At 37.0% G+C, this 25,056-nt stretch overlaps 1 protein-coding gene across 1 annotated transcript in view; it reads right to left on the bottom strand.

The window, feature by feature from the left end:
- Positions 1 to 25,056, bottom strand: part of ZNF804B (zinc finger protein 804B) — a 66,491-nt gene that overhangs the window by 12,186 nt on the left and 29,249 nt on the right. Inside the window, exon 3 of the mRNA XM_088150531.1 lies at positions 22,401 to 22,544. Coding sequence (XP_088006657.1) covers positions 22,401 to 22,544 — 144 coding nt within the window. The remainder of the gene's footprint in view (positions 1 to 22,400; positions 22,545 to 25,056) is intronic.

The raw sequence follows: 25,056 nt of genomic DNA, 5'->3' as shown, positions 1-25,056 counted from the left end.
AAAGAAACGCAAAAGTCTACCCAGGGCAAAGAAATCGAAGCCTTGCCAGCAGTAGCTCAGACAGTAAAGCCTCTCCTCAGAAAGAACAAAGCCCTCTACCTAAAAAACAAGAGGATCTGAAACAAAGAATAACTGAGCATCTAGAACAGAACAAAAACAATAGAATAAGGTTGTCTGCATTGAAGCTTGTTACAAAGAAACAGCTAGCACAACTATTAAACAATGCCAATACTGTAATATCAAACATAACCACCAGCTCACTCCAAGACACAAACCAATTGATGTTCAGCATGGCTGCAATTATAACTGAATACCTTGGATGCAAAATCAACAAACTAAAAAAAAAAAAGCCAAACTATGCACCACCAAAATGGAAGATCAGGCTGGAAAATAAGATCAGCATGCTAAGATCAGATGCAAGCAAACTAGAACAGATGAAAGAAAAGAAGCTGAAGAATAAAAAGACCAAAGAATACCTGATCAAGAAATATCACCTAGAAACAAGGAAGATCAAGGAAGCACTGGAAATAATAAAGTAGCAAATAACAGCCATAGCCAAGAAGATCAGCAGATACGAAGCTCGAATTGCACACTACAGGCAGAATCTCCAATTTCAGTTGAATCAGAAACATTTCTATCAATCCATCAATGGAGAGACTGCAGTGAACCAGTCAACACCTGACAAAGAAGAAACAGTGCAATTCTGGGCACAGCTATGGGACAATCCAAAGACATACAAACAAGAATGCCGTTTAGATAAAGGAGGTAGATAAGAACAAAAAAGAAGCTGAAATGAAACAACAGCAGAAATGGTGGAGAAAAGGGCAAGGCAGATCAAGAATTTGTCAGCACCAGGTGAGGATGAACTGCATGGTTTTTGGTTGAAACATCTGACTGCTCTGCACCCACTCATTGCCAAGCAGTTTAACAACATACTGCAAGGAGGTGAAACTGAAGATTGGTTAACTTCTGGGAAAACCTACCTGATAATGAAAGATCCAGCAAAAGGGGCAGCACCAGGCAACTACAGGCCAATTACCTGCTTGCCAACAACTTTCAAATTTCTAACTGGTGTGGTAGCTGATGCAGTCCAACAGTATTTTTCCATCTGAGCAGAAAGGAAACTGCCCAAACAACAGAGGGACAAAAGATCAGCTCCTAATTGACAAGATGTTTTTGGAAAACTGTGAGAGAAGGAAGACCAACTTGAATGTAGCTTGGATTGATTACAAGAAGGCATTCGACTCCTTGCCACATGACTGGATAGTCAAGTGCCTAGAAATAACAGGAGTCAGTAGAAACATCAAAAGCTTTATGCAAAGACCAATGGCACAATGGAAGACACAGTTGCTGGTCAATGGTGATAGACTGGGAGAGGTTAACATCAAGAGAGGAATCTTTCAAGGAGACTCACTATCACCACTATTGTTTGTCACTGCATTGATTCCTCTGTCAACAATACTGAACAAGTCAGACTATGGCTATCAAACATCAAAAACATCTGCCAGGTTATCTCACCTCCTTTACATGGACGATCTGAAACTGCATGGAAAAACACCATCTGAAATAGAATCACTGCTCAACACTGTCCAAATATACAGTCAAGATATTGCAATGGAGTTTGGACTGGACAAATGTGCCACTCTGACCATCAACTGGGGAAAAATAGTGAAAAGTGAAGGAATCAAGATGTCCACTGGAAATAACATCAAGAGTCTGGATGAAGAAGATTACTACAAATACCTGGGCATCCTTCAGGCTGACAACATCAAGCACACTGAAGTCAAGAAGAAAGTTAGTTGTGAAATGCCATCAAGGCGATTAACACCTGGGCAATTCCAGTCATTAGATATAGAGCTGGAATAGTGGACTGGACTCAAGCTGAACTAAAAGTCCTGTATAGGAAGACCAGAAAAATGACAATAAATTATGCCCTTCATCCACGAAGTGACATTGATAGACTCTACTTACCAAGGAGCACTGGTAGGTGTGGAATGTTGCAAGTACACCAGACGGTTGAAGAAGAAAAAAGAGCATTGGAAGAATATCTGAAGGACAGTGAAGAAGATGCACTGAAGCTAGTACACCATAAAGGCTTACTGAATACCAAAGAAACCAAACTGGCCTACAAGAAAGACCAAATGAAGAACCGAAAAGAGACATGGCAAGGCAAAGTATTACATGGCCAGTACACAAAAAATCTAACAGGCAAAGCAGGTAACAAGAAGACCTGGCAATGGTTTAGAGCAGGAAAGTTGAAGAAAGAGACAGAGGAGGTAATTCTGGCTGCACAAGACCAAGCCTTAAGAACAAGTGCATACAAAGCCAGAATTGAGAAGACAGCAACAGATAGCAAAGGCTGCCTCTGCAAAGAAGCTGAAGAAACAGTGGACTACCTGATTAGCTGCTGCAAGAAGATCGCACAGACTGACTACAAGCAATGGCATGACAAAGTAGCAACAATGGTGCATTAGATATCTGCAAGAAATACCATTTGCCTGCAAGCAAGAACTGGTGGGACCACAAAACAGATAAAGTAATAGAAAATGAAGAAGCTAAAGTGCTCTGGGACTTTAGAATTCAAACAGAAAAGCACATAACACCCCAGAATTAACAACTGTTGATAAAAAAGACAAAAAAGTCTGCATAGTGGACATTGCAATACCTGGAGACAGCAGAAGAGAAGAAAAAGAACTGGAGAGAATCACAAAATATAAAGACCTGCAAATAGAAATAGAACGACTATGGCAAAAGAAAGCAAAGATAGTACCAATAGTTATAGGTGTCCTAGGTGCAATCCCAAATCATCTGGAGCACCACTTGAACACCATCGGCATTGATAAAATCACCATCAGTCAATTGCAAAAGGCAGCTTTACTTGGAACAGCTTATATCCTGCGATGATACCTTTAACACCATGAAACAACAACATCTGCCCATCCCAGGTTCTTGGGAAAGACTTGATAGGTGGATAAAAATGCCAAATCCAGTCTAAACATCTGGCTGACTGTGCAACCAACCATAATAATAATAATAATGTATTCACCTAAAAAGAAGGAAACAGTAAATTAAGGATGACCCCTTTGAAAAATGGAAAGCATAGAAATACACACAGACATATACAGAAAGAGAAAGTCAAAATTTTGTGCAATGTTCAGCTTCCCCACTTTGTCACCTCGAGCGGAATCTAATCCTGGAAATTCCCTCTTTAACAAATGTTTGCATGTGATAGATTATGTGCATGTATACATGCACATCTCTCTGTAGGAACAACATACAAAAGGCAAGACAATATATCTTTATCTTGGTCCCTTAGTCAGTTGATCTATCTTTACATAGATTCATCTTTTGTGCCAATTACACTCTTTCCTCAGCTGGGAAACCCTTCAGACAGTTACTCATGCCCTGGCCATCTCATGATTGGGTTATTGCAATGCACTGTACATGGAGCTCCCCTTGGAGACCATCTATAAGCTGCAGCAGCATGAGCAGTAAGAAGTGCTTCTTGTCTCACTGTTGATACACGAGCTGTATTAGTTGCCAGTTGGCTTCTAGGTACAATTCGAAGTGCTGGCCATTATGTATAAAGCCATTCATGACATAGGGGCTGGATATCTGAGGGACCGCCAATCTCCAATTGTTTCTGCCTGCCCAGTGCATTCTGGCAGAGTGGGTGCACTCCAGGTTCTATTTGTTAAATGTTGCCATCTTACAGGACTGAGGAAGCATGCCTTCTTTATCATCACCCCCACCCAACTCCAGAACAGCATGTCCCCAGAGATATGAACAGCACTTCTCTCCTGGGGTTCCAAAAAGCCCTTAAGACCTGGCTTTAATGTGTTTGCGAGTCATTTTAGCTGTCTGTGTTGTTGTATGTTTTTAACTGTTTTTATTGACTCTGGATTTTTTAAGCCACCCAGAGCCTACTAGAGCGGGTAACTATAACAAATCTAAATAAATAAAATATTCACCGAATTAATTACTACCAATTAATTGCCTTAAAATATTTATAAAATTTATAAAGTTAATTGATCTTGCAATTCCATATACCAACCAACCATTCTCTTTCTCACACAAAACATTCTTACACACACACACACACACACACACACACACACGTACACATACTCCTCCTTCCAGCAGAAACAGAGACGAAAACAAAACAGGATGAACATGAGATGAGGGAAAGGAAAGGTGTAGCTGCTATGGAAAGAACGGATGGACATAAGGAAAAGAGAAAAAGCATCTGGACAGGAAGGAATAGAACAAGTAGGTGCCAGGCAAGCAGACTCTCATAAGCAATCTTCAAAGGCAACTTCACTTTTTGGCAAAGATTTCTGTAGCCATTTTCACCTTTGCCCATTCACTTGTCTTCAACAATATCTTCTATTCTTATGAGCAAATATAAGATTCAGAAATGTTAAACTTCTAATTCACAGGTAATTATTTGGGGAAGAAAAACATTTTCTTATCAGGCAGCTATGATATTAGTGTGCAATACTAGATTATAACATGCATTATGACAGCAATAGCAAGGGATGCCTTCATGAAATGCATGAATGCCTTTGAATGGATTCTTTACTGTTGTAAAGGAAGGACTGGGTGGTATGATTCCATGTGACCAAGATTTATTCGATTGTTTAAAAAGCCATATTAACTCATATATTTATCATTATTATTGTATGTTAATTTTTAAAGTCTTTTTTGTCTCTTATTTTTTGTATTTTTCTTTTATTTTTTTTGTAGTTGTACTAAAATAATAATTGTTTGAAAAAGTGACAGTGATATTGTGCAGTGACCCAGATTTAAATAATCGAAAAGAGGATTTGAACATGCAGTGGTGTGCGTCCTGTACCTATCTGGAACTCCTTGAAGATGCATGAGCCCAGGGAAAGATGCAGCATCTTCAACAAGTGTAATGCCTACTGGTGTAATGTCCATGTCATTCCCATTTACAATCATCTTTTTGCCTTTGAATCTGCCCAAAATGCGACTGTATCCATTTAGTTCAGTTATTGTCTCAGGGCATACTTCTCCACACAAATGGGCCACCCGGGCATGGACTGAAAAAATTGTTGTCTAGTTAAAGTAAATGGGATTAATACTTATCCATGCAATCATGGATCATCCTGAAGCATATAACGGGTTGCTGTATCAATGAATATATCACATGGGCATGTGGGCATATCAGCATATTCTGACATTTGGCTATGGTTCTCTACTGCTAATTTCTAAAATCCTAGAAGCGTTCTTTAAAGTAGGCATTATAGTAAGCAATATAGATGTTTAGTAAGATCATTGCTTCTCCTTACTTGATATTTTTTGTTTGAATATAATCAGAAAACTGGCATGCTGCAAAACAAAGCACTCATCCCTAGAGTCAATATTATTTACAGATAAAATAGCAGGGAGCTGCTGGAGGGCTTGACAGTGTGCCTAACTTTCAGGGAAAAAAAAAAGGAAAAGTAATCTGGGGCATTAGAGAACATCGTGGAAGAGAATATATAGGAACAACTAGTGTCACCCTTTGATGTTTATACCGCCCCACCCCACTCTCCAGGGCAACCCTTTGGCGAAAGTGGCCAACACAAAACTCCAAATAGATCCACTACTGTACAGTAGTCCCCAAAAAGTTGCTTGCCAACCTCTAGGGGATAACAAAGGTAACTAAGGAAAGTGATTTGCTTAATTCAAATATTTATAAACCACCTTAAACTAAACTTTTCCAAGGCAGCATGTAACAATTTAGAATTACAAAAATGCAATGAAACAATGGTACAAGCAATAGTAAAAATAATAACATCACATTTCCAATTAAAACAAGATAACATATTGTGTTGCATACTGTGATAGGTGCTAGTTTTTCAAATAACAGATTGAACACATTCTAACCAATTGTGTAATTCTTAAAAAAAGACTTGTGGTCCAATTTACTTATCAAATAATTTTTTGATGATTTAACTGCACACTACTCCCCAACATTTGGAACAGAAACTACCAGTGATAAATTGCAGTTTATATTGCTGGAATGTATTAGGTTATATTACATTTGGCGCATGGCTGTCTTCCTAGAGAAAGGTAGAATTTATTAGGATTATATAGACGTAAGAAAGCATCTAAAATTAACATGAAATAGGGGACCATTTAAAAGTTGAGTTTTAGAAACCAACTGATTTCCAAAGGATCTACAATCTGACATTCATATTTGTTAGTACAGCAAGGCATTTTTGCAATGTGTGTTTGTTTTAAATTTGCTATCCTGGATTTCATTAGCTTCCAAAAGGGTTTTTAATCTTTTAATTCTTCCTTGAAAATCTGTGGTGTAGAAAATATTTTTGGAATGCTAGAGTTTAATCTTTTGTTTATACAGAACACCTTTTTCCCCTAGTGTATGCAACCTTCCTTGTAAGCTAGAATCTGAATTATTTATGGTTAAAGGGAAAGTTTGTTGAGTTTAAATACCAAAACAGAAGTACTGTCTCCTTAAAATATTCATTGCTGCAGATTCAACATGCTGATAATGATATCATATCTTGGGGGCAGGGGAGCCAAAATAGCTTTATATTGAAAGACAAGGGGAAATAAGGGAGTTCTATTCTCTTCAAGCTGTTCTTTTATTTTAGAAACAATGTATCCTTAAAGGCAATATTTACGTTTATTGCTGACTGGAAACCCCTTACGGACTTTTTGTGTAAAACAGAAAAAAATGAATTTATGATTTATGGGTTTGATGATTAAACAGGATAGATTATAGAAAGAAGAGAATTATGTTGTAACCATAGAGGAAGAGGTAAATTTAGAATTGTACTTATAATTGCTGTAAAGATCGGAAGCCACTTTTTTGCATCTGTTTTCTTTCTTTTCTATTTTTCTTTTCCTTTTTTTTCTTTCTTGCACTTCTAGCTTTCTATTTGATTCCTTTCTTTTTCTTTTCTTTTTCTTACTTTATATTAGTTTGTATTAGTTTTTGTCTTCCTTTTTAATTTTTTAAAAATAATTTTATATTATAATTTTCTATAAAAAAGAAACAATGTGTCCTTGTTATTTGGAATGTTGCTGCTATATTTCAGGAATAACCTTACAAAACAGTATGAACTATGAAAATGATAATATACGGAAAAGCAAAACATTTCACAGCCTTTGATTAAACCATTTCCCACTTGTTTCACTTGATCAGTAGATACAGTACAGGTCTCTTTCTCTTTTTCTAGCTATTTTCCTATTCCTTTTTAAGGCAGTGTTATAAATGATTTATTTAAAGGGCTTGTCAAAAGATAACATGCTGATCTCAGGGTCAGAGATCCCAAAAAGATAAAATTATGTCCAAATGCTCACTTGCTATTTTTAAATTGAAGGGGCTCAATCATTTTTTATGTCCACAAAGCTTCGTGTCCTTCCTCCAGCCAATTATACTAGAGGTAGCAGTTTGAGCAGGTATAAGCTCCTCATTCCTTTTTCTTGCAGGAAAGTTAATTTGGCTATAGCTACTTGAGGATCAGATCATTGATATCTGGGGAACCTGATGGCTACAGTAGCAATAACAAAGGCAGGCCCTCTTTCTTAGCAATTGCCAAAGAGTGTTGATCCTTAGATAGGCTTTAAAGGAAGAGTATAAAATGTAGATAAATAATTCAATATGATAGGAATGTAACAACCTTGCTCAATCCACAGTAATCAGATTGTGATTTGGATCTTGATTAGTAAACCAACACAGCCCCTATTTTGGATGTAGACAGGAACCATAAGATGTTGCAGACCTGGGGACATGCACAGGTCCAGGAGATTAAGAACCTCCAGTTAAGGCAGAATCATGTTCCAAATGGACTACTGGATATACTTGCGAAGAATATATCTCATGCCACTTTTTATCTAGTTTTATGATTTTCCTTTCTGTGGGTGTAACAATGTATGTAGAACAAGGTGGAAGAGCTGGGCAGCATGTATAAAAGCCAGTTATGTGGACTGGAGAAGTCTTTTTATGCTCTTACTCTGTTTTTCTCTCTTGTATTTCCTTTTCCTTCTATAAGTTGCAAATATTTTAAACAAATAAAACTGTAATAGAATGTATCTCACAATTTAGTACTTGGAAATAATTCAGTTTAATGGCACTAAAATTATTCTGTTGAACCAATTAGGCAAGAATGTCTTGAATTTATCATAAAAATTTCTATTCGTATACTAATATGGTGGATAAATAACATTTCCCACTACCCAAGAATGGATGTTATCATTCAACTGAACTGAACTTCTGAATTTGGCAGTGGATTCACATATTACAGTTCAGGTGGAGAAGGATATTTTAAAGTTCTGAGGATGTCCAATACATGCTATTATTGATTTAATAGAGTTCCATCACTATAATGAATGAAACTGGGCATGCCAACAAAAGAAAAAGGTATAAAGAGAGTATTGTTGCATAACTCAAACTACTAATTTAGTTCTTTCTTTCACATACCACCTAATCATGTATCTACTTACAACCTTTTTCGCACACTCTACACTCTCTGTCTCTCAGTAATCTGTCTATAAATCCAATCACATGCAGAGAATATTCCATTTTAGCATTTGGCCTCTCTAATGGTACTCACGTATGCTTTCCTACAATTCAGAAGTGGTACAGTGCAAGCAGCCAAAACCCAGTTATTTTCATCTTATGGGTCTCTACATCAAGAGGACTATGCGTGCCAGGGTACATTTCTTCCTAAATTGGGGAATGAGGAGGCTGACTTCCTCCATGTCCTTGTTTCCCATGAATCTTCTGAAAGTTCTAGAAAGCAGCTTGCACCCTGCACTTGATGAGGATCAAAGAGGCTAACGTTTTGCCTCTTTTGGAAACAGCTCAAAATCCAATAGTCTGGTGTGCCAGAATGTCCCACAAAATGACCATGAATGAAAATGAGAGGAAAAAGAAAGAGAATGAGAATAATGTAAAAGAAAAACAGGGGAGAAAAAAAGGGAGGAAACAGGGGAAAAAAAAAAAGAATAAGGCAAAATGAGAAAACTCCTTGATAAAAAAGTGAACATATTGAAAAGCTCTCTGCTAGGGAAAGATAGCGTGACTAGATTTCCACATCCCGGGAAACCATAATATGGTTAGATTGGCTTTGTCTTCATGTAGTGCATGAATCCAACCATTGTTTTGTTTTCTGTCTTCTTTAATTTGAGGGAACTGGGCCATTATCGCTTATTCCACACACCATAAAGCAAGCCATGGCTTAAGGCAATGCATGGACCCAATTACAGGGTATCACCTGATATCTTACAAGTAAAGAAATTGCCTGATATTGCTTATCCTACCTCCGTCTGATGCACATATATTTTGCACATGCAGTATGCTGGAAGGAAAGAAGTGGCACATAGTCAGGTCCGTTATGGCTACTAAACTTCATGGTGGGTTTAATCACAGTACTCATAAAACATCATGACTACTCTTAATAGCAATTAGCATCAAAACGTATATTCTGTATTTCTGCATACCTGAAGTAAATTGAAAAAAAGATATTAATATTTCCAAATCACACTGAGGATTAAACATAATCCTGCCACCTTGCTATCTTCATTAAACACAGGATCATACATGCATTATAACAAAATGTTATTGTGTGTTGCTGTGTTTTGGGTTTTTGTTTTTGCTGGAAGCATACCTTGAAGATTTCTTGCTCATTTATATACCAGCACAAAGATCAGCAAGATTCTTAAACTCCATTGGACTTAATTATCCTGCTAAATTGTGCATATTAATCAGATAGATGGCAACAATCTGCACTCAAAATAGAAGTGAGGATATAACTAGTGCAGCAGATACATTCAAAGTAGTACAGAATGGCAGCAAAAAGAAGGAAATGAATTAGATCCACTACAAGGAAGGCAAGCAGCTGCTAGAATAGCATTATTAGCATTAAACTTATAGCAATCTCTATTAAGGCTAGCCGAAATTTGAATGTCAGAAATGAAAGCCAAATGTCAAGTCATTTATGCCAATGGACAAGAGTTTATAGAATATTTGAGGGCTGGCTCAAATACAATGCAAGATCATAAGGCTTCAAGTTGAATAATGGTTTGCTTTAACGTTTATTTGGGGCCAATAAATTGGATTTGAAACCATAATCTAAAGCTCGCTTACAATCCACATTGTTTTTTTATGGTTTGTTGTCATGTCTGAATTCCCAACACGGTTGCTCTTACCACCCTCTCTCTGTGTCTTATCTAGATTCATCTGTATTTGAGATGTATACATGCTACTGTGTGGCTGTATGGGAAAACATACATATAAAAGAATGTTGTTTTCTTTAGTCAATTTTGTGTTAAACTTGGGAATCAACTAAGATGTTAGGGGACAGGGATAACAATAAGTGTGTGTGTTAAAATATGGCCATTTAATCATTGAATTGATTAAAAGGATTAATATTACCCATTTTTTATAAAAACCTTTTTATATGGCCGTACACACTTTGGCAATGTGGTTCCTGACACGCTTTTGAAAGAGTGGTATAGCCCTTGGCCAATGAGATTTGTGCAACTTTGAATTACAGCATGGAGCATAAGGCATGGAATTATCTGGTCTATAGTTCTAATCCAGTGTGCAAAGATTCCCAATCAGATCTGCAAGTAGTTCACCTCTTTGTGGCAATCCTCATCACCACATAAGCCTCTTGAAGGGGCTGTCCCTGCCCAAAATGCCATCTTCATCCTTTATTTTAAAGAGAAAGGGAAAATCTCTTACCTGCAACTAGCAGATGATTAGGTGTAAGAACCCCCTCCATCCCTACTAAGCACTCAAGAGACCCTCTGTTGTGGGCAATGAAGATTATTTTACATTAAATTGCTCTGCAAAGAAGTATTTTTAAGATAGGGCATTCTTTTGTAGCAAATGAAGGAAGGTCTAACTATGGCTTTCTAAATGCTATTGTTTTCCCATAAAAATTACCCCCCCCCCCATTGTACTGAGCCTATAGATTTATATCAATGTACATTCCTACAGTTAATTAGGAAACCAGAGTTTGGCAATATTCATGACATATATGAGTTGAGCACCCTATAAACGTTATAATTGCTGTCCCATATTGTGGTGTAATTTTGAGCCAGTTATAATTTAGTGAAGACAAGGCATCATGATTTTGCTTCCAGAAGTGATGCCACGAGCATTTGGTAGAATGGGGATTTGATCTGCTAATATGAGAAACTTTTAATCATCCAATGAAAAGCAGAATAAAGCCTCTTATCAATTACTCATTTCAAACCTAATGAATCCTAGATCTTGGACAGAACCAGTGATTTGAATCCCAAACATGGGATTGCTATTACAGGCAGTCCCAGGTTAAGAACATCTGACTTACACACAACTCATGCTTATGAATGGGCTGCCTATTACTAAAAATGGTGGACGGCATTCTCCTTCCTCAAGCCGACAAACCGCTGAAGCTGCGCAATGTTTTCATGAACTGAAGCTGCAGAGTTTAAATATACAGCCTGTTTTCAGCAGTTTTCAGTGGTTAACTCTAAAGTGGTTAACCCTAACCCTAACCCTAACCCTAACCTTTGAACATCCTAAGTACAGTAACATTTTCTCTGATATTTGCAGATTCTTATGTGATGGTCTCCATTAGACTGTCTATTAGCCTACAGGGCCTGATTCTTGGTACATCCTGTATTTATGTAGATTGTGTGTGTGTGTGTGTATGTGTGTGTACACGCATACACACATACACTACAAATGTCAGAAAATTTTTGACAGAATAGGAAATAGGAAATAGGAAATATTTTAGGTCAGTAGGAAATGAAATTAGAAGTTATGGACAGTGATAATGACAGAAATTGGAAAATTTTAGGTCAGTAGGAAATGAAATTAGAAGTTATGGACAGTGATAATGACCTTCTTGCAAACAAACCTGACTTATTTGTCAGGTTTCTGTTCTACCTTTCCTTCAGAAGCTTAGAGTTCCGTACTCATAACTCTATCTTCCAATCCTTTTCCCCAAAGCAACTTGTATGATAGGTTGGACTGAGAGATAGTGACTGGCCCAAAGTAACCCCCTAAGCTTCCAAAGGATGGATGGACTTAAACTTAAATGTGGATTTCAAAAGCATAGCATAGCTACATTCTGAAGTGATAAACTCAGACTGACTATACTATATTTAAAAAGGAATGTCTATGCTAGTCTTTAGATGTGTCATACATGTTATATTCACCAGTATACAGAAAAGAAGGTCATTTCATCCCCTCCCCAAGAATATACCAGCTAGGCCTTAACAACATTCTGCTACCTCTTCTGTTGCTAGCTCATTCCAGAGGAATTCAGATGTGTTGACTCCTTCTACATATGCATTTCAATGCTTTTTAGATATTATCTCAGATATCAAAGTAATATTCATTTTGTTCATGATCAGACAGCTCAAATGAAAGACAATGGTGGATCCTGCCAGGTGGTCTTGATTACCAATATTCATGTGTATCTGCTATTAACTGAGTTAAGGGGAGGCACCCACAGCTTAGTGTCCATCATCTGTTCCAGACCTATGAACTGAAAACCATTTTCTTTTGTTTTTTTTTCCTCTGCAAAAAAAATTCTGGATTGTGTTCACAACAGACTTGGAGATTTGGCCTTGGAGGTAGAAGCCAAGCCTGCTTTATTCTTCTCTTGCTCCATTTGTTCTATTTTTCTTTCCTAAGTCCTCCTGATTCCTATCCAGCCCAGATATTTCTTATTGCCACTTTCCCCACCATAGTTGATAAATACAAGTATTGTATTGTTAAGGTGCAGGTTACATAAGCAGCTACTTGCCTGCAATGGGTTAATGTCTCCATTCTTAATTTTTTTGTGATGCATAGTACATTTACTTTTTGAAAAATGTGCACCTCTAGAGAAAAATGGGGAAAGGATGATAGTGAAAATGTTAACATTGATCACTTCCTGACATGCACAGCAGCTTGAGGTGTTAGAATCAGATAATAGAATTTTGTATTTCAGTGTATAAAGTAATATATCAAATTGCTGTAAAGTCAGTGCTCTTTCTTTAGTCATGAAATGAACTATCTTGTGGGGTTCCTTGTCCCTAATGCAAAGAAGGGTAAACTGCTATTTTACATGTTAATTAAAATTCAGTCTAAAAAGCAGTAAATGTAATTTCACAGTGTATCAAACATTTAACAATAAAGCTTATCTAGACATTACAGTCTAAAAAATTCCTTCATTTCTTGCTAGGGCTTTCTGAAAGCTTGATGACAAGAGAATCCCATTATTCTGAACAACCTGCCACTTTCAGGATGACTACAGCTAATTTATTTGCACAATAAGCAAGTAACAACACAGATCCTTTGCATAAGGTATGCTGGTTCTTAATAAAGCCCATCTAACTATATAGATTTATGGGTTTAAAATAAAGACTTGTATAAACTGACATTTAAAATGTGAATATGTTGCCTCAAGTCATAACAAGTGAAAAGACTGTGTTCAGTGGCATTTGATAATTTTATTCCTTTTGCCTAAGCACTGATTTCATAAATGTGATTGTGTTAATGCACAAGTCAAGCATCTTGGCAGAACTAGGCAATCAATTCATACTTCAGAAAGGAATACGCCATATTAGAAAAGTGTGTAGTATTGATTTCCATTTCAAAATAATATTGGATAAAGAAAATAAAACATAGAATTCATTAAAGAGATGCCACATTAGGCCTTCTCATTATTGTATAATTTCAAATATGCTAGGACCTATACTGCATAATTATATATTATCTCACTTATTCTTTCATTTCTTTTGCCAGCTTGTTAATCCATTCACACAATCATTTAGTGGGCAGTTAAGGTCCATACATCAGTTTGATTAAGCTAGCTTATTTAAGAATCTGGCAAAGTAAAACGGGTCTTTCTGAACCTGGGAGCAAAACAGGGTCAATTCAGTCTGGCTTTAGCCGGATCTAGAGCTTCCAGAAGGTGCAGTTCTGATATGCAGCTCTGAAGTGTGGAGGCACTGCAGCGGTCACTATTTCCCTACCCAATTTCCTTTACAGGATTGTTGTGGGGGTGCAGTTATGGGATATTGCCAGTTTGAACTCTCAGAGAAAAGGCAAAATAATGATGGTGTTGATAGTGATGATAATTTAATTGTTTTTAAAATTATTTATCCACTTTCTGCTGCTGATGTAATATGGTTAGTATTCCACTGATTGGTTATTATTTATACATTTTTCTCTATAGATTTTACCCACATTTTTTCTTTGTTAGCTAACATAGTAGATTTTGTCTGCTCACCGCCCCAAAGAAATTATTTGGACATTCTGGTCCTCGTATGTGTGTTCAGTCAGCTCCACTGCATAGATATACCTTTTTCTTTTCTACCAAAGGAACTATTAACACCAAAAATTAATTTTGTCCCCCTCCCAATTATCCCCCCAAATTAGGTTTTAAAAGAAACTTAGCTCGAGAGGTTTGATACACTTGAAAAGTCTAGGTGTCAAAATTTTTTTTAAAAAAAAATAAATCATAGCCATTTCTTCCACATTAGCAAATGAGACAATTAAAGATCTGTATTAACAAATTTTGCTTTGGCCTCTGGAATAGATAAGACTGGACAAACTGGTTCATTTGGAACAAACTGGACCATTTCTGAAGCTTTAGTTAAGCCACATAATCAAATCCTATAATCTGTGAAAAAAAATTACATCTATAAGCTGCACAAGATTCCATATGCCTCTGTACAATATTCATAGATATGTGAAAGATAAAAATTTGTTTTCCCTCCATCATAGATATTTGCCATCACAGATGAACTCTCCGTATCTCTTTATAGAACACCCAGCTCCCAAACTTTAGGATGATTAGCATTCAGTGTTGCCCTCACACACAATTGAACATGTTGTACAAACAGCTGCTCTGTTTGTATCAAACATGGTTGACTTTAAATTTCATAAGGTAACCAAGCTCTCTGTTTCTGGAGACTCATTCAAGGTTTTCAATACATTGTGCATATTAAATCATTAGCTGTAATTAATCTGAATGTGTGGGGACAAATATACAAGGGAAGGATGGCTTTTAGTGAAAATATAAATTGGGATATGGAGTTTTAGTGCTTGCTCTGTGGAAGGCAGCAGAAGCATCTGGTATGGAACCTGAATGTCTTTACCTGTTCTTCCCACCTGCCAACATTCCGACCTCTCTCCCCAAGATCCTCATCTCACCTTCTTATTTCACTAGAGATGCAAATTCCTCTACCCCACTAAACTTCAGAATAGCTTCCATAATAGTCAAAGAAGGCTATTTTAAAGTCTGATTCTGGAAGGGAATCTTTTTTGTGGAAAGGAGCACTGCTTGCTGCCTCAGTCCTGCTACACAGCCTCATTGTGGTGGAGGGTTGTTTTGGGAGGGATAAGCAAAAAAACTGGGAGTATATGCAAGAGTGTACACTCCCAGCAGGCTCACCCAAGGCACGAAGGTCATCCCAGCTGCCCAACTAAAGCAAGCAGGCACCTATATTGAATAGCAACGATATAGTAAATGCTAAAGGTGGATCACATTTGTGACAACAGCAAAGGCATCATTTCATACTGCATGGGAGAAAACATTCCTATATTTTTCCAAGAAAACTACATGGATAGTGATTGATGATATAATGCTGGATGAAATTCAGGTTGGATGGAATTCAAGATGGAATTCAAGATGATCCTGAGGAAGAGGTAAGGAGGCTTTAGAATATTAATGGTGTTTATGATGTGGCCTGATTAAAGCCTTCAGGACCTCTAGTTGCTGATGTTACCATGCAGGAAAAGATAATACAAAGCTGCAAAGACAGAATTATAGTGAGAACAAGAAATGTAAGAAGCATGGGAAAACAACACAATGAAAGATGAAATGAATCAACTACACAATGACATAACAGGTATCAACAAATTAAAATAAACTGTAATTAATATACTGTATAATACAATATAAGTAAGTAAGAAGTAGAAGTGTTGCTTTCATAGCCAGGAAGGATATAGCAAATATCCTGGGTACAATGCAGTCAATGATCAAATAATATCAATTAGATATCACAGACAACCCTTTAATATGACATTATCCAAGTTTATACTCCAACCACTGATACAGAAGAAAAGGAGATTTATGAGTTTTATGGTCAAGTTTAATCTGAAATCAACAGAACATGGAAGTTAGATGTGTTGTTTGTGATTGGAGGCTGGAATGCTGAACCTGGAGGAAGAAGGAAAACATAGTTGGACTGTATGGCCTAGGAAAAGAAAGTGAAGCAAGATAATAATTTATCAATTTCTCCCAGTGCAATGATTTCTTCATTCCTAACTCAGTTTTCAAACAACTAAAACAAAGTCTGTGTACATGGATATCATCAGATGGAATACACAGAAATCCAGTTGACTATATTACTGGTATAAGGAGGTAGAAGAGCTCAATTATAGCATGAAAGACATGGCCAGCTGCTCACTATGGAACTGATCATGAACTGCTCATGTGCAAGTTCCAAGTCAAGCTAAGGTGGAAGAACAAAGCCAACTAGTTTCCACAATATGATTTTGAGCTTTTACCACAATTTTCAAAAAGAATGTCAGAAATCATTTTAAAATTCTGAACCTCATTGATAGGAAACCAGAGGACCTGTGGAGTGAAATCAAAGTTGTTAAGGACAAATGTGAAAAGAGTCTGCCAAAGACTAAGAAACGGAAGAAAGCAAACTGGATCTCAGAACAGATGGTAGAAATTGCTAAGAAGAGAAGAGAAACCAAAGCCAAGAAAGACAAAGATGAAGAACTTAAAGAATTTCAGACAGCTGATAGAAGAGATAAGAAGCAATATTACATCTCTAAAATGATCAAATATGGAAACAGACATGGAAAAAAAGTATTCCAGAAGATCAGAAGGAGGTTCCAATCTTGAACTGGCATGCAAAAGGATGCCAATGGACAATAGTACTTGATTTAAAGAAGATCAAACAAGATGAAAGAAGTATAACAAATTCTGTACAGCAGAGATGTCAAAATCCAAGATACCTTAGGAGATACCCCCCTATTTGCAAGAACTTCTAGTATTATAAGATGATGTTAGAAGACTGTTATTACCAAGTACTAAGACTACAGGAAGATATGTAATATCTACAGAAATACAGAAAGCAACAGAAGAATCCAAAGGTCCTAATGAAACTATGCCAGCAAATCTGGAGAATGATACGGTGAAAAAGGTAAATCTTCATTCCAATACCAAATAAAGGAGACTTAACAGAGTGTGCAAACTATCATACAATATTCTTCATTTCACATGCTAGGAAAATAATGCTTAGGCTCATTCAGTACAGATTAGAGCCCCACATGGAAAGGGAAGACTGTATGTTCAAGCTAGTTTTAGAAAAGACTGAGGAATAAGACACATTATTGCTAATACACTTTGAGAAAGAAAAAGAATATAAAAAAAGTCAGTATGTGTTTTATTGTTTATATAAAGGCTTTCAATTGTGTTGTTCACGTCAAGCTGTGTAATGTCCTTAGGAAAATGAGAGAACATCTCACTGTCCTCATGTGAATCCTATACATAGGACAGGAAGCAGCAGTCCACATGGAACAAGGGAAGCAGACTGGCTCCAGGTTGGCAAAGGAGTAAGACAAGGCTATATATTTTCTCCTTATTTGTTCAACTTACATACTTAATATATATTAGATGGACTGGATTGGGAGAAGATGACCATGGTTTTAAAACTGGAGGAAGAAACATTAATAACCTGCACTATGCTGATGACACTTTGATAATTGAAAATGTAAATGATCTATAAGCTCTAGTAATGAAAGTCAAGAACCACAGTAAAAAAAAAGGGGGGGAGTAAGATTAAATTTGAAGAAGACCAAACTAATGACAAGTACAACAACTTGTAGCCTTACAATTGACAATGAAGATAGTGAAGTGGTGGAAAGCTTTTGCCTTTTATGATTGATTATCAACAGTCAAGGAACCAGCATTTGAGAAATATGCTGCAGACTAGCACTTCATAGGTAAGCAATAAAAGCCTTGGAAAATATATTCAGATACTGTGACATGTCTACATTTACAAAGAACAGACTAGTGCAGGCGATGGTATTCCCTGTGACACCTTATGGAAGCAAAAACTGGACTTTGAAGAAGCAGGATAGAAAGAATACTAATACTTTTGAATGTTGGTGTTGGCGAAAACTGATGAGAATACCATGGATAGCCAAGAAAACAACAAAGGGATCCTAGAACATTTCAGTTCAGAGTTCTCACTTAAGGTACAAATGACCATGCTTAAATTGTCATATTTTGGAAACATTATGTAAAATCTAGCTCTCTGGAGAAATCTATAATGCTGGGAAAGGTGGAAGGAGAGAGAAGAGGAGGACCAGCAGAAAGGTGGATGGATCTGATTATAGGACTGGTGGATGCGCTGCTAGAAGACCTGAGTGGCTAGGTTTTGTTGTTGTTGTTCAGTCGTGTCCGACTCTTTGTGACCCCATGAACCATATCGCGCCAGGCCTTCCTGTCCTTCACTGCCTCCCTGAGTTTGCTCAGTTTCATGCTCATTGCTTCAGTGATGCTATCTAACCATCTCATCCTCTGGCCTCCCCTTCTCTTTTTGCCTTCAATCTTTCCCAGCATCAGGGTCTTTTCCAAGAATGGCTAGGTTGGGAACAGATAATCATGGAAAAGTTCTATCTATGTCCTCGTAACAGTAAACACTGACTTGATAGCACATAATCAAAGCACTGATTAGGAGAGGAATGAGTCTTTAATTTTCCTTTCAATGTCTTTCAGTGTCTTTAAAGAGTCTTTAAAACATTTTCCATTGAAATCAATTTAAGGTATTTTAATGCTTCACTGTTGTGGAAAATGGGCTATATATGTGTGTGGAATTATTCAGTCTTGACTTCTAGTGTCTGACTGAACAAGTCCATGCAGCCTTCTTGGCAGCATTTTTCAGAAGCGGTTTGCCAGTTCCTTCTTTCTTGGGCTGAGAAAGAGTGACTGTCCCAAAGACTTCCAGCTGGCTTTGTGCTTAAGGATGGACTAGAAGTCAGTCTCCTATTTTAAGCCTGATGCCTTAATCACTACATCAAACTGGCTCTCATTCAGCCAATTAACCTCTTAAATATTATTAATAAATCATATGACATATGTATGGGAAATTTATTGATTGACTAATCAAAGACAAGGTGCTGCCCAAGAACAACGTCCAGTCAGCTTTTGATTAATGCCTTGAACTGCATAATTTAGCTAAAAAGTATTCTAGTTGATGACAAGGAACCCTTTATGCTGTCTTTTTTATTTGAAGGTGATCTTTGACTCAATATCTAGAAAGAGTCTATGGACAAAATTGGAAACAACTATAGATTGCTATCGTCTCTGATTAATTATGATGCTGCATGAAAATACCAGCATGTAGGTTAGATATGCCAATATCAGAGGTCTCTGTGCAGTAATATACTTCTTAAAAGGAGTTAAGCAAATGTGCATACTTGCTTCTTTTCTCATGAACTTTTATATTAATTCTATTGTTTAGGCTGTATCTAAAAATGAATTTCACCCATCAAAGTTAGGCTAATAAACCTGCTATATACACTCCTCTATGCCAGGGGTGCAGTCATTTTATCCCTGACATAAATGGACCTAATGGGGACTCTGAATGTCTTAGCATCACTTTATAGTAAAGAAAAATAGGCTACTAACTATTCCAAATCAAAGGCTGCTCTATTTACAAGTTTGCACCTTTGGTAATTGTTAAATGGCTAGAAGAACTGGGCAACTGAATCTGTCTTTTTCATGCTTATGCCTTCACCCTATGGATGAGCTAGTTCAGCTATTACTTTACCTTGTAGAGCAGCACTGGAAAAACATGTGCTCCTATTTCTGTGTGAGGTTTATGTTGTCTGATGAAATATGTAGGCCATTTGTTCCTTTCACTACCAATCTGTCATTTTTTTCTAGAACATTAAATGCAGTTTTTAAAATTAAAAAGAGTTTTATTGCTTTTAACCATGATCTTTCATGATGGAAAGCAACCAAGAAAAACCAACTGATGCATCAACATGGCATTTCTATTTTGCATAAATCACTAGTTCTGAGAAACATGAGTTAGAATATATATCTATGTTGGGAGGTTTATAAGTATATGCAAGGGAAAGGAAAGGATGACAATGCTTGGAATGGATCAATCTGAGTCAGAAACAATCCTGATTAATAGAAAAAGCAGCTGATATTTAAAATAAATCCTTTTGTGTAGGAAAGGGAGATTATAGAATTACCCTCATATAGGTTGGATCTGAAATCAATTTTATATCATTACGAGCCTTTTATGGACTAATTAAGTGGAGAGAAGAACAGTAATAATTTTTCTTAAAAAAAACCAAGAATAACCTAGTTCTTCCAGAGAAAACACATGAAATGCTTAGCATTCTCTTCTACTGTCTCTTGTGAACATAAGAACTTGTAATCAAAATTTTATTTACCACTGAACAAGGCACTACTCAGTACAGGGGGAAACTGAAATCAGTAAACACAATGTAAACACTGAAACTGATAAAATCCACTATCTACACTTCATGAGTATCATGTCACACAAGCATATTTGTCTATTCCCAGGCAAGTAGCAAACACAGTTTTTTTAAAATGAATGTTCTGTTAAGTTATCATGCCTTGCTTTTGGTTTTCATTCTGCATAGTGGACCATAACTGTGGTCTTTGTTTCACTTGACTCTGATGTGGTAATCAACAAAGCAACTCCAAATTTACTTATTTAATGAACAGTATGAATGGAGCTCAGAAATAAAAACAGCAGAAGAAAGACTTTGGACAAGAACAGAAAGTAACTGGAGCTACCAGATTTGAACTGAAAAAAATCCAGAGGAGTGTTAAACAAGAGTAAAGAGATAGAGTTTTCTGGCAGCCTGGATATGGTAGTCCTATAAGAGACATAATGGATTCCTAGAGAACCTGCAAGGCTCTGTAACACAATGGCCCTCTTGGTTATGGGTGGGGACAGAGGAGAAGCTTGTTGTGCAAGCTCCAAAACTGAGTTAATTGATCCAGCCAATCAACTATATGCCCTGTGTCATATGACTTACTTACCAGAGGATTAAATATCTTTTCTAATATCTATGATTGAGACACAAGCCTAGATAGGCTTCTCTCAATCCTCCTTATATGTACTTGACACACACATCTTTTCACCCTCTATAGGGGCTAGAAAAGAATTGTGATCACACCATTACATGTTTTTATTTTAAATTTAAATTTAAATTCCCCTCCTTAGTGAGAAAAATAGAGCCAGTGAGCAGGGAAATAGAGCCATTTTTATGGCTGCAGAATCATCAGAGTCATCTGAGATCACATGATGCCAGCAGATGAAATTGAATCAACTGACTAGAAGAAGTCTTGGTTGTTTGTGTTTTGCAAATAAGGCCAGTGTCAGTCTAACATAGCTCTATCATTCTCATGAGAAGAAGCTCTTTTTGCAGCAATAAATGCACCATATAGTTCTACATGTGTGTATATAAATATACAGGGAAAGCATGCAGAGCCTGGCTTCTGAAATTCTTTAGAACCTCTTTGTAAAATCTCTGCTCTGGGCTACATGGCTGGGAGGAAGTAGAGAAGTCAAGCAACATTCTTACTGTTACCCAATTACCTCCCCTAGAGATGCACTGAGTGGTTTTTTCCTTGATTTTTTTTTTTTGTTCTATAATCCCTGCCCTGATTCAGTTCATTTTCAAGCTCAGTCTTTTGAGCTTACCCTCCCTACATGCTAAATTTGTTCCATTCTGTTCAGGCTTTGGAGAATTATATAATTGGAGTTTGGACTCTATCTGTATGTGTGCTGACTAACAGATATACAGACAGGGTTCCAATTCCAATTCCATAATTTCATTCCAATGTTCCATTGGTTTGGAAAGAATTAACAAGGGAAAGCATACATAGTTCAGCTTTTGGAGTTCTTTTCAACTCCTCTGTGGCCATAGGAGACAGCAAACTGGCCCATTTTCAAATTTGATCTTTCTTTTGCTGGCTTCTCCCAGCATATCAATTGTGTCCCCTTTCTGTTCAGTTTTTACAGTTGTTCTGCTGAAGGACACACAGACAGAATTCTGAACTCCTTGACATAATTTATTTCCAATGCTCTGTTGGGCTGGGAACAATAGAAATGTGTAACTAAACTTGCCCTGTTTGGTAATAAAAATTGCAACTATGATATGGTAGCCTCAGTAATCTCAGAAAGTCATTTCACTTGATGCTGAACTATTGAACTGATTATATGAATTGGCCTAAGTGCAACAAGTTATGTAACAGCACTTGAACATACACTGTAATCACTTCCTACAAGCTGATTACACGGCTGGTTTGCCAGGATTGATGCAATAAAGCAAAATATTTGACATGACTTTTTAGGTTTACCTGCTTATGTGCATGATCGTAGGAATTGATGTGGTTGTCAAATTCATGGTGTTTATGGTACTGCTTGTCACATAATTCACAGTAGAAGTTAGCCTTCACATCTTCCAGAGCCCTAGCTGCTGCCTTCTCCTTTTCAGCAAAATTCTACAAGGGCAAAAACAGATGAATAATACTTGATTAGTAACATTTTTTCTCCACAATTTCCCATGTATTGATGGACAGTCCTACTACTACTCAGAATGAAAAGAATGTTACAAACAAGCAGCAAGTTTCTTGTTAATTTTTACAGTTAATTTTTACTCTAGGCTAGGGATACCAGTGGAATGTATGTTGTGTCCCAATGATCATAATTATTTGGGTCCTATGCACCTTGATTCAGGAAGAGGCAGTACCTTTTTTTCTGAGGTAGCTAAATGGTCTATGCTAACTTTCATCAGCAATAAAAAGCCCTGAAATAGTCAAGTGTGATGAACAGCTGAAAATGAATGGATGATCCATTATCTACCATGGCGATATGGGGAAAACTGCTCTTTAGGTAATCTAAATAATCTAAAGCAGTGTTTCTCAATGGTACTGGCCGGGGAATTATGAGCGTTGAAGTCTACACATCTTAAAAGTTGCCACGGTTGAGAAACACTGATCTAAACACTGATACTTTACTAGACATAGATCTCTACAAGCGTATTAAAGAAATATTAATCTGGGCTTATTATTGCTCCAGCCATACTTAAACACTGTACTTGACAACGGAAAAGGACAAGAATACAAAAAGAGAACCATCATGACAGGATATTACTGTACAAGGATCATGGCCTCTAATCCCGTTAGCAGCTCGTACGCTAAGGGTAGTAAAAGGAATAAGTGTATATGTGGTTGGAATCAGTTAATCATCTCAGAAATGTTGGTAGCTATGTCAGGATTTCCTAAGCATTTTACATATCATTGCTTTTAGTGAGTTTATCTCAAGTGACTGATTTTCCCTTTTAAATCTAAGGCATATAAGTAGTGTACAATTCCACAAGCACAATAGTGGAAGTTTAAATTTGTGGCCATCACATCCCCAAAATCAGTCATACAATCTGCAATCTTGAATACAGTAATTTTGGTGTTATTCTCACTGAATTCAGGGATCCTGTTTATATGATACATTTCTGGGCCATAGATGGTGGTTAACATGTTGTACAAATAGGAAAAATGGGTTAATTGCTAGATCAATTAACTCAGTTGGGATTAGATTTAGTCCTGGTTATCTTTGGGTCATCTTCCTCAGTCAGCCATATTGTGTGAACAGCTTACCAGTGGGTTAACTGTCCTTAACTTTCTCAAGAAAAAGGCTTTGGATCGTTCCCCACTTGCATCAGTATAAACATGTCCTGGCAACTTATTTTTTTCTGCCATATCCCCATGATATTATTTTTATGTCCATGAATGAGACAGGCTGAAGTCATCCTTAACTGCACTGAATTTAAAGTAGTATTTTTCTCTTTATTCCAACTATGTCCAAGGGCAGCCTTAAGGTATATAAAATCTTTGACTTCCATATCTTGGAGGGAAGTCAATATATCTATGTCTATAATGTGTTAGGACAGAGGGAGGAAAACCAGCATAGGGATCAGCAACAGGGACAACTAATCCTGTGACCACATGGATAGGGTAAAAATAAGGCAAGTAGGTAAAGACTCTTTGATTCTACCTATGATGGTATCTCTGCTATTTTTTTTTCAAAGAAATTGCCTCTGGAAAACAAAATAATAATATTTTTTTAAAAGAATTGATGAGGGAAGTGATAGCCCCCAGCCTCTTTTTTGGTGGTTGGGTAGATTAACAAAATGGCCATCAGCCAACCAACCCAGTCATCCTGAATTATGTGCTACCAGACTGAGATGGGATCACTGCATTCGCTGTATCATGTAAACACAGCTAGTGAGGTTCATTTAACAATAGGGTTGGTCTGTTAAAGGCTAAAAACAATATCATGATTGGTACTTGGTGAAGCTGCCATATTTTGTTCCAAACTATTCCTAAATTTATTTCAAAGAGTACCCTCATAAAATTTACATCAGTAATCCAGAAACAATATTGCCAAAGTACGTGGGATTGTTGCTACCTGGGTACATCAACTACAGGTATATCAACCTCAGTTACTAGAAGGTGTTTCATACCTTCCTAGCTATTTGGATCCCAGAGAGAGAAAGCAAGATCGATTAGGATTCCTAGACTGTAGGATTCCAGTATTTTAGGACTGTAAATCCATCCCAAAATGTAACTACCATCCACAAGCATAGGCTACCTGCTCGTTAATATCACTTAATCATGATTGCTCTTCAGTGTAATACTACTACTACTACTACTACTACTACTAATAATAATAATAATAATTTATTAACCTCATATGCCACCCGCCTCTCTTCCATTAATGGCTGCAATATTGTTTATAATGAGAGCTAGTTTGGTATAGTGGTTAAAGGCTTGGGGCTAAAAACCAGGAGTCTGTGAGTTCTAGTCCCACCTTAAGCACAAAGCCAACTGGGTGATCTTGGGCCAGTCACTCTTTCTCAGCCCTAGGAAGAAGGCAATGGCAAACCACTTCTGAAATCTTGCCAGGAAAATTGTAAGGATTTGTCCAGGCTGTTGCCAGGTGTCAACACTGACACAA

This window comes from Python bivittatus, unplaced genomic scaffold (genome assembly GCF_059951505.1).
Source record: "Python bivittatus isolate LINGU-HERP-01145 unplaced genomic scaffold, Pbiv_v1 ctg000610_np1212, whole genome shotgun sequence".
NCBI lineage: Eukaryota > Metazoa > Chordata > Lepidosauria > Squamata > Pythonidae > Python > Python bivittatus.
The sequence above is the reverse complement of the archived record's forward strand: the minus strand, read 5'-3'. Positions and strand labels throughout refer to the sequence as shown.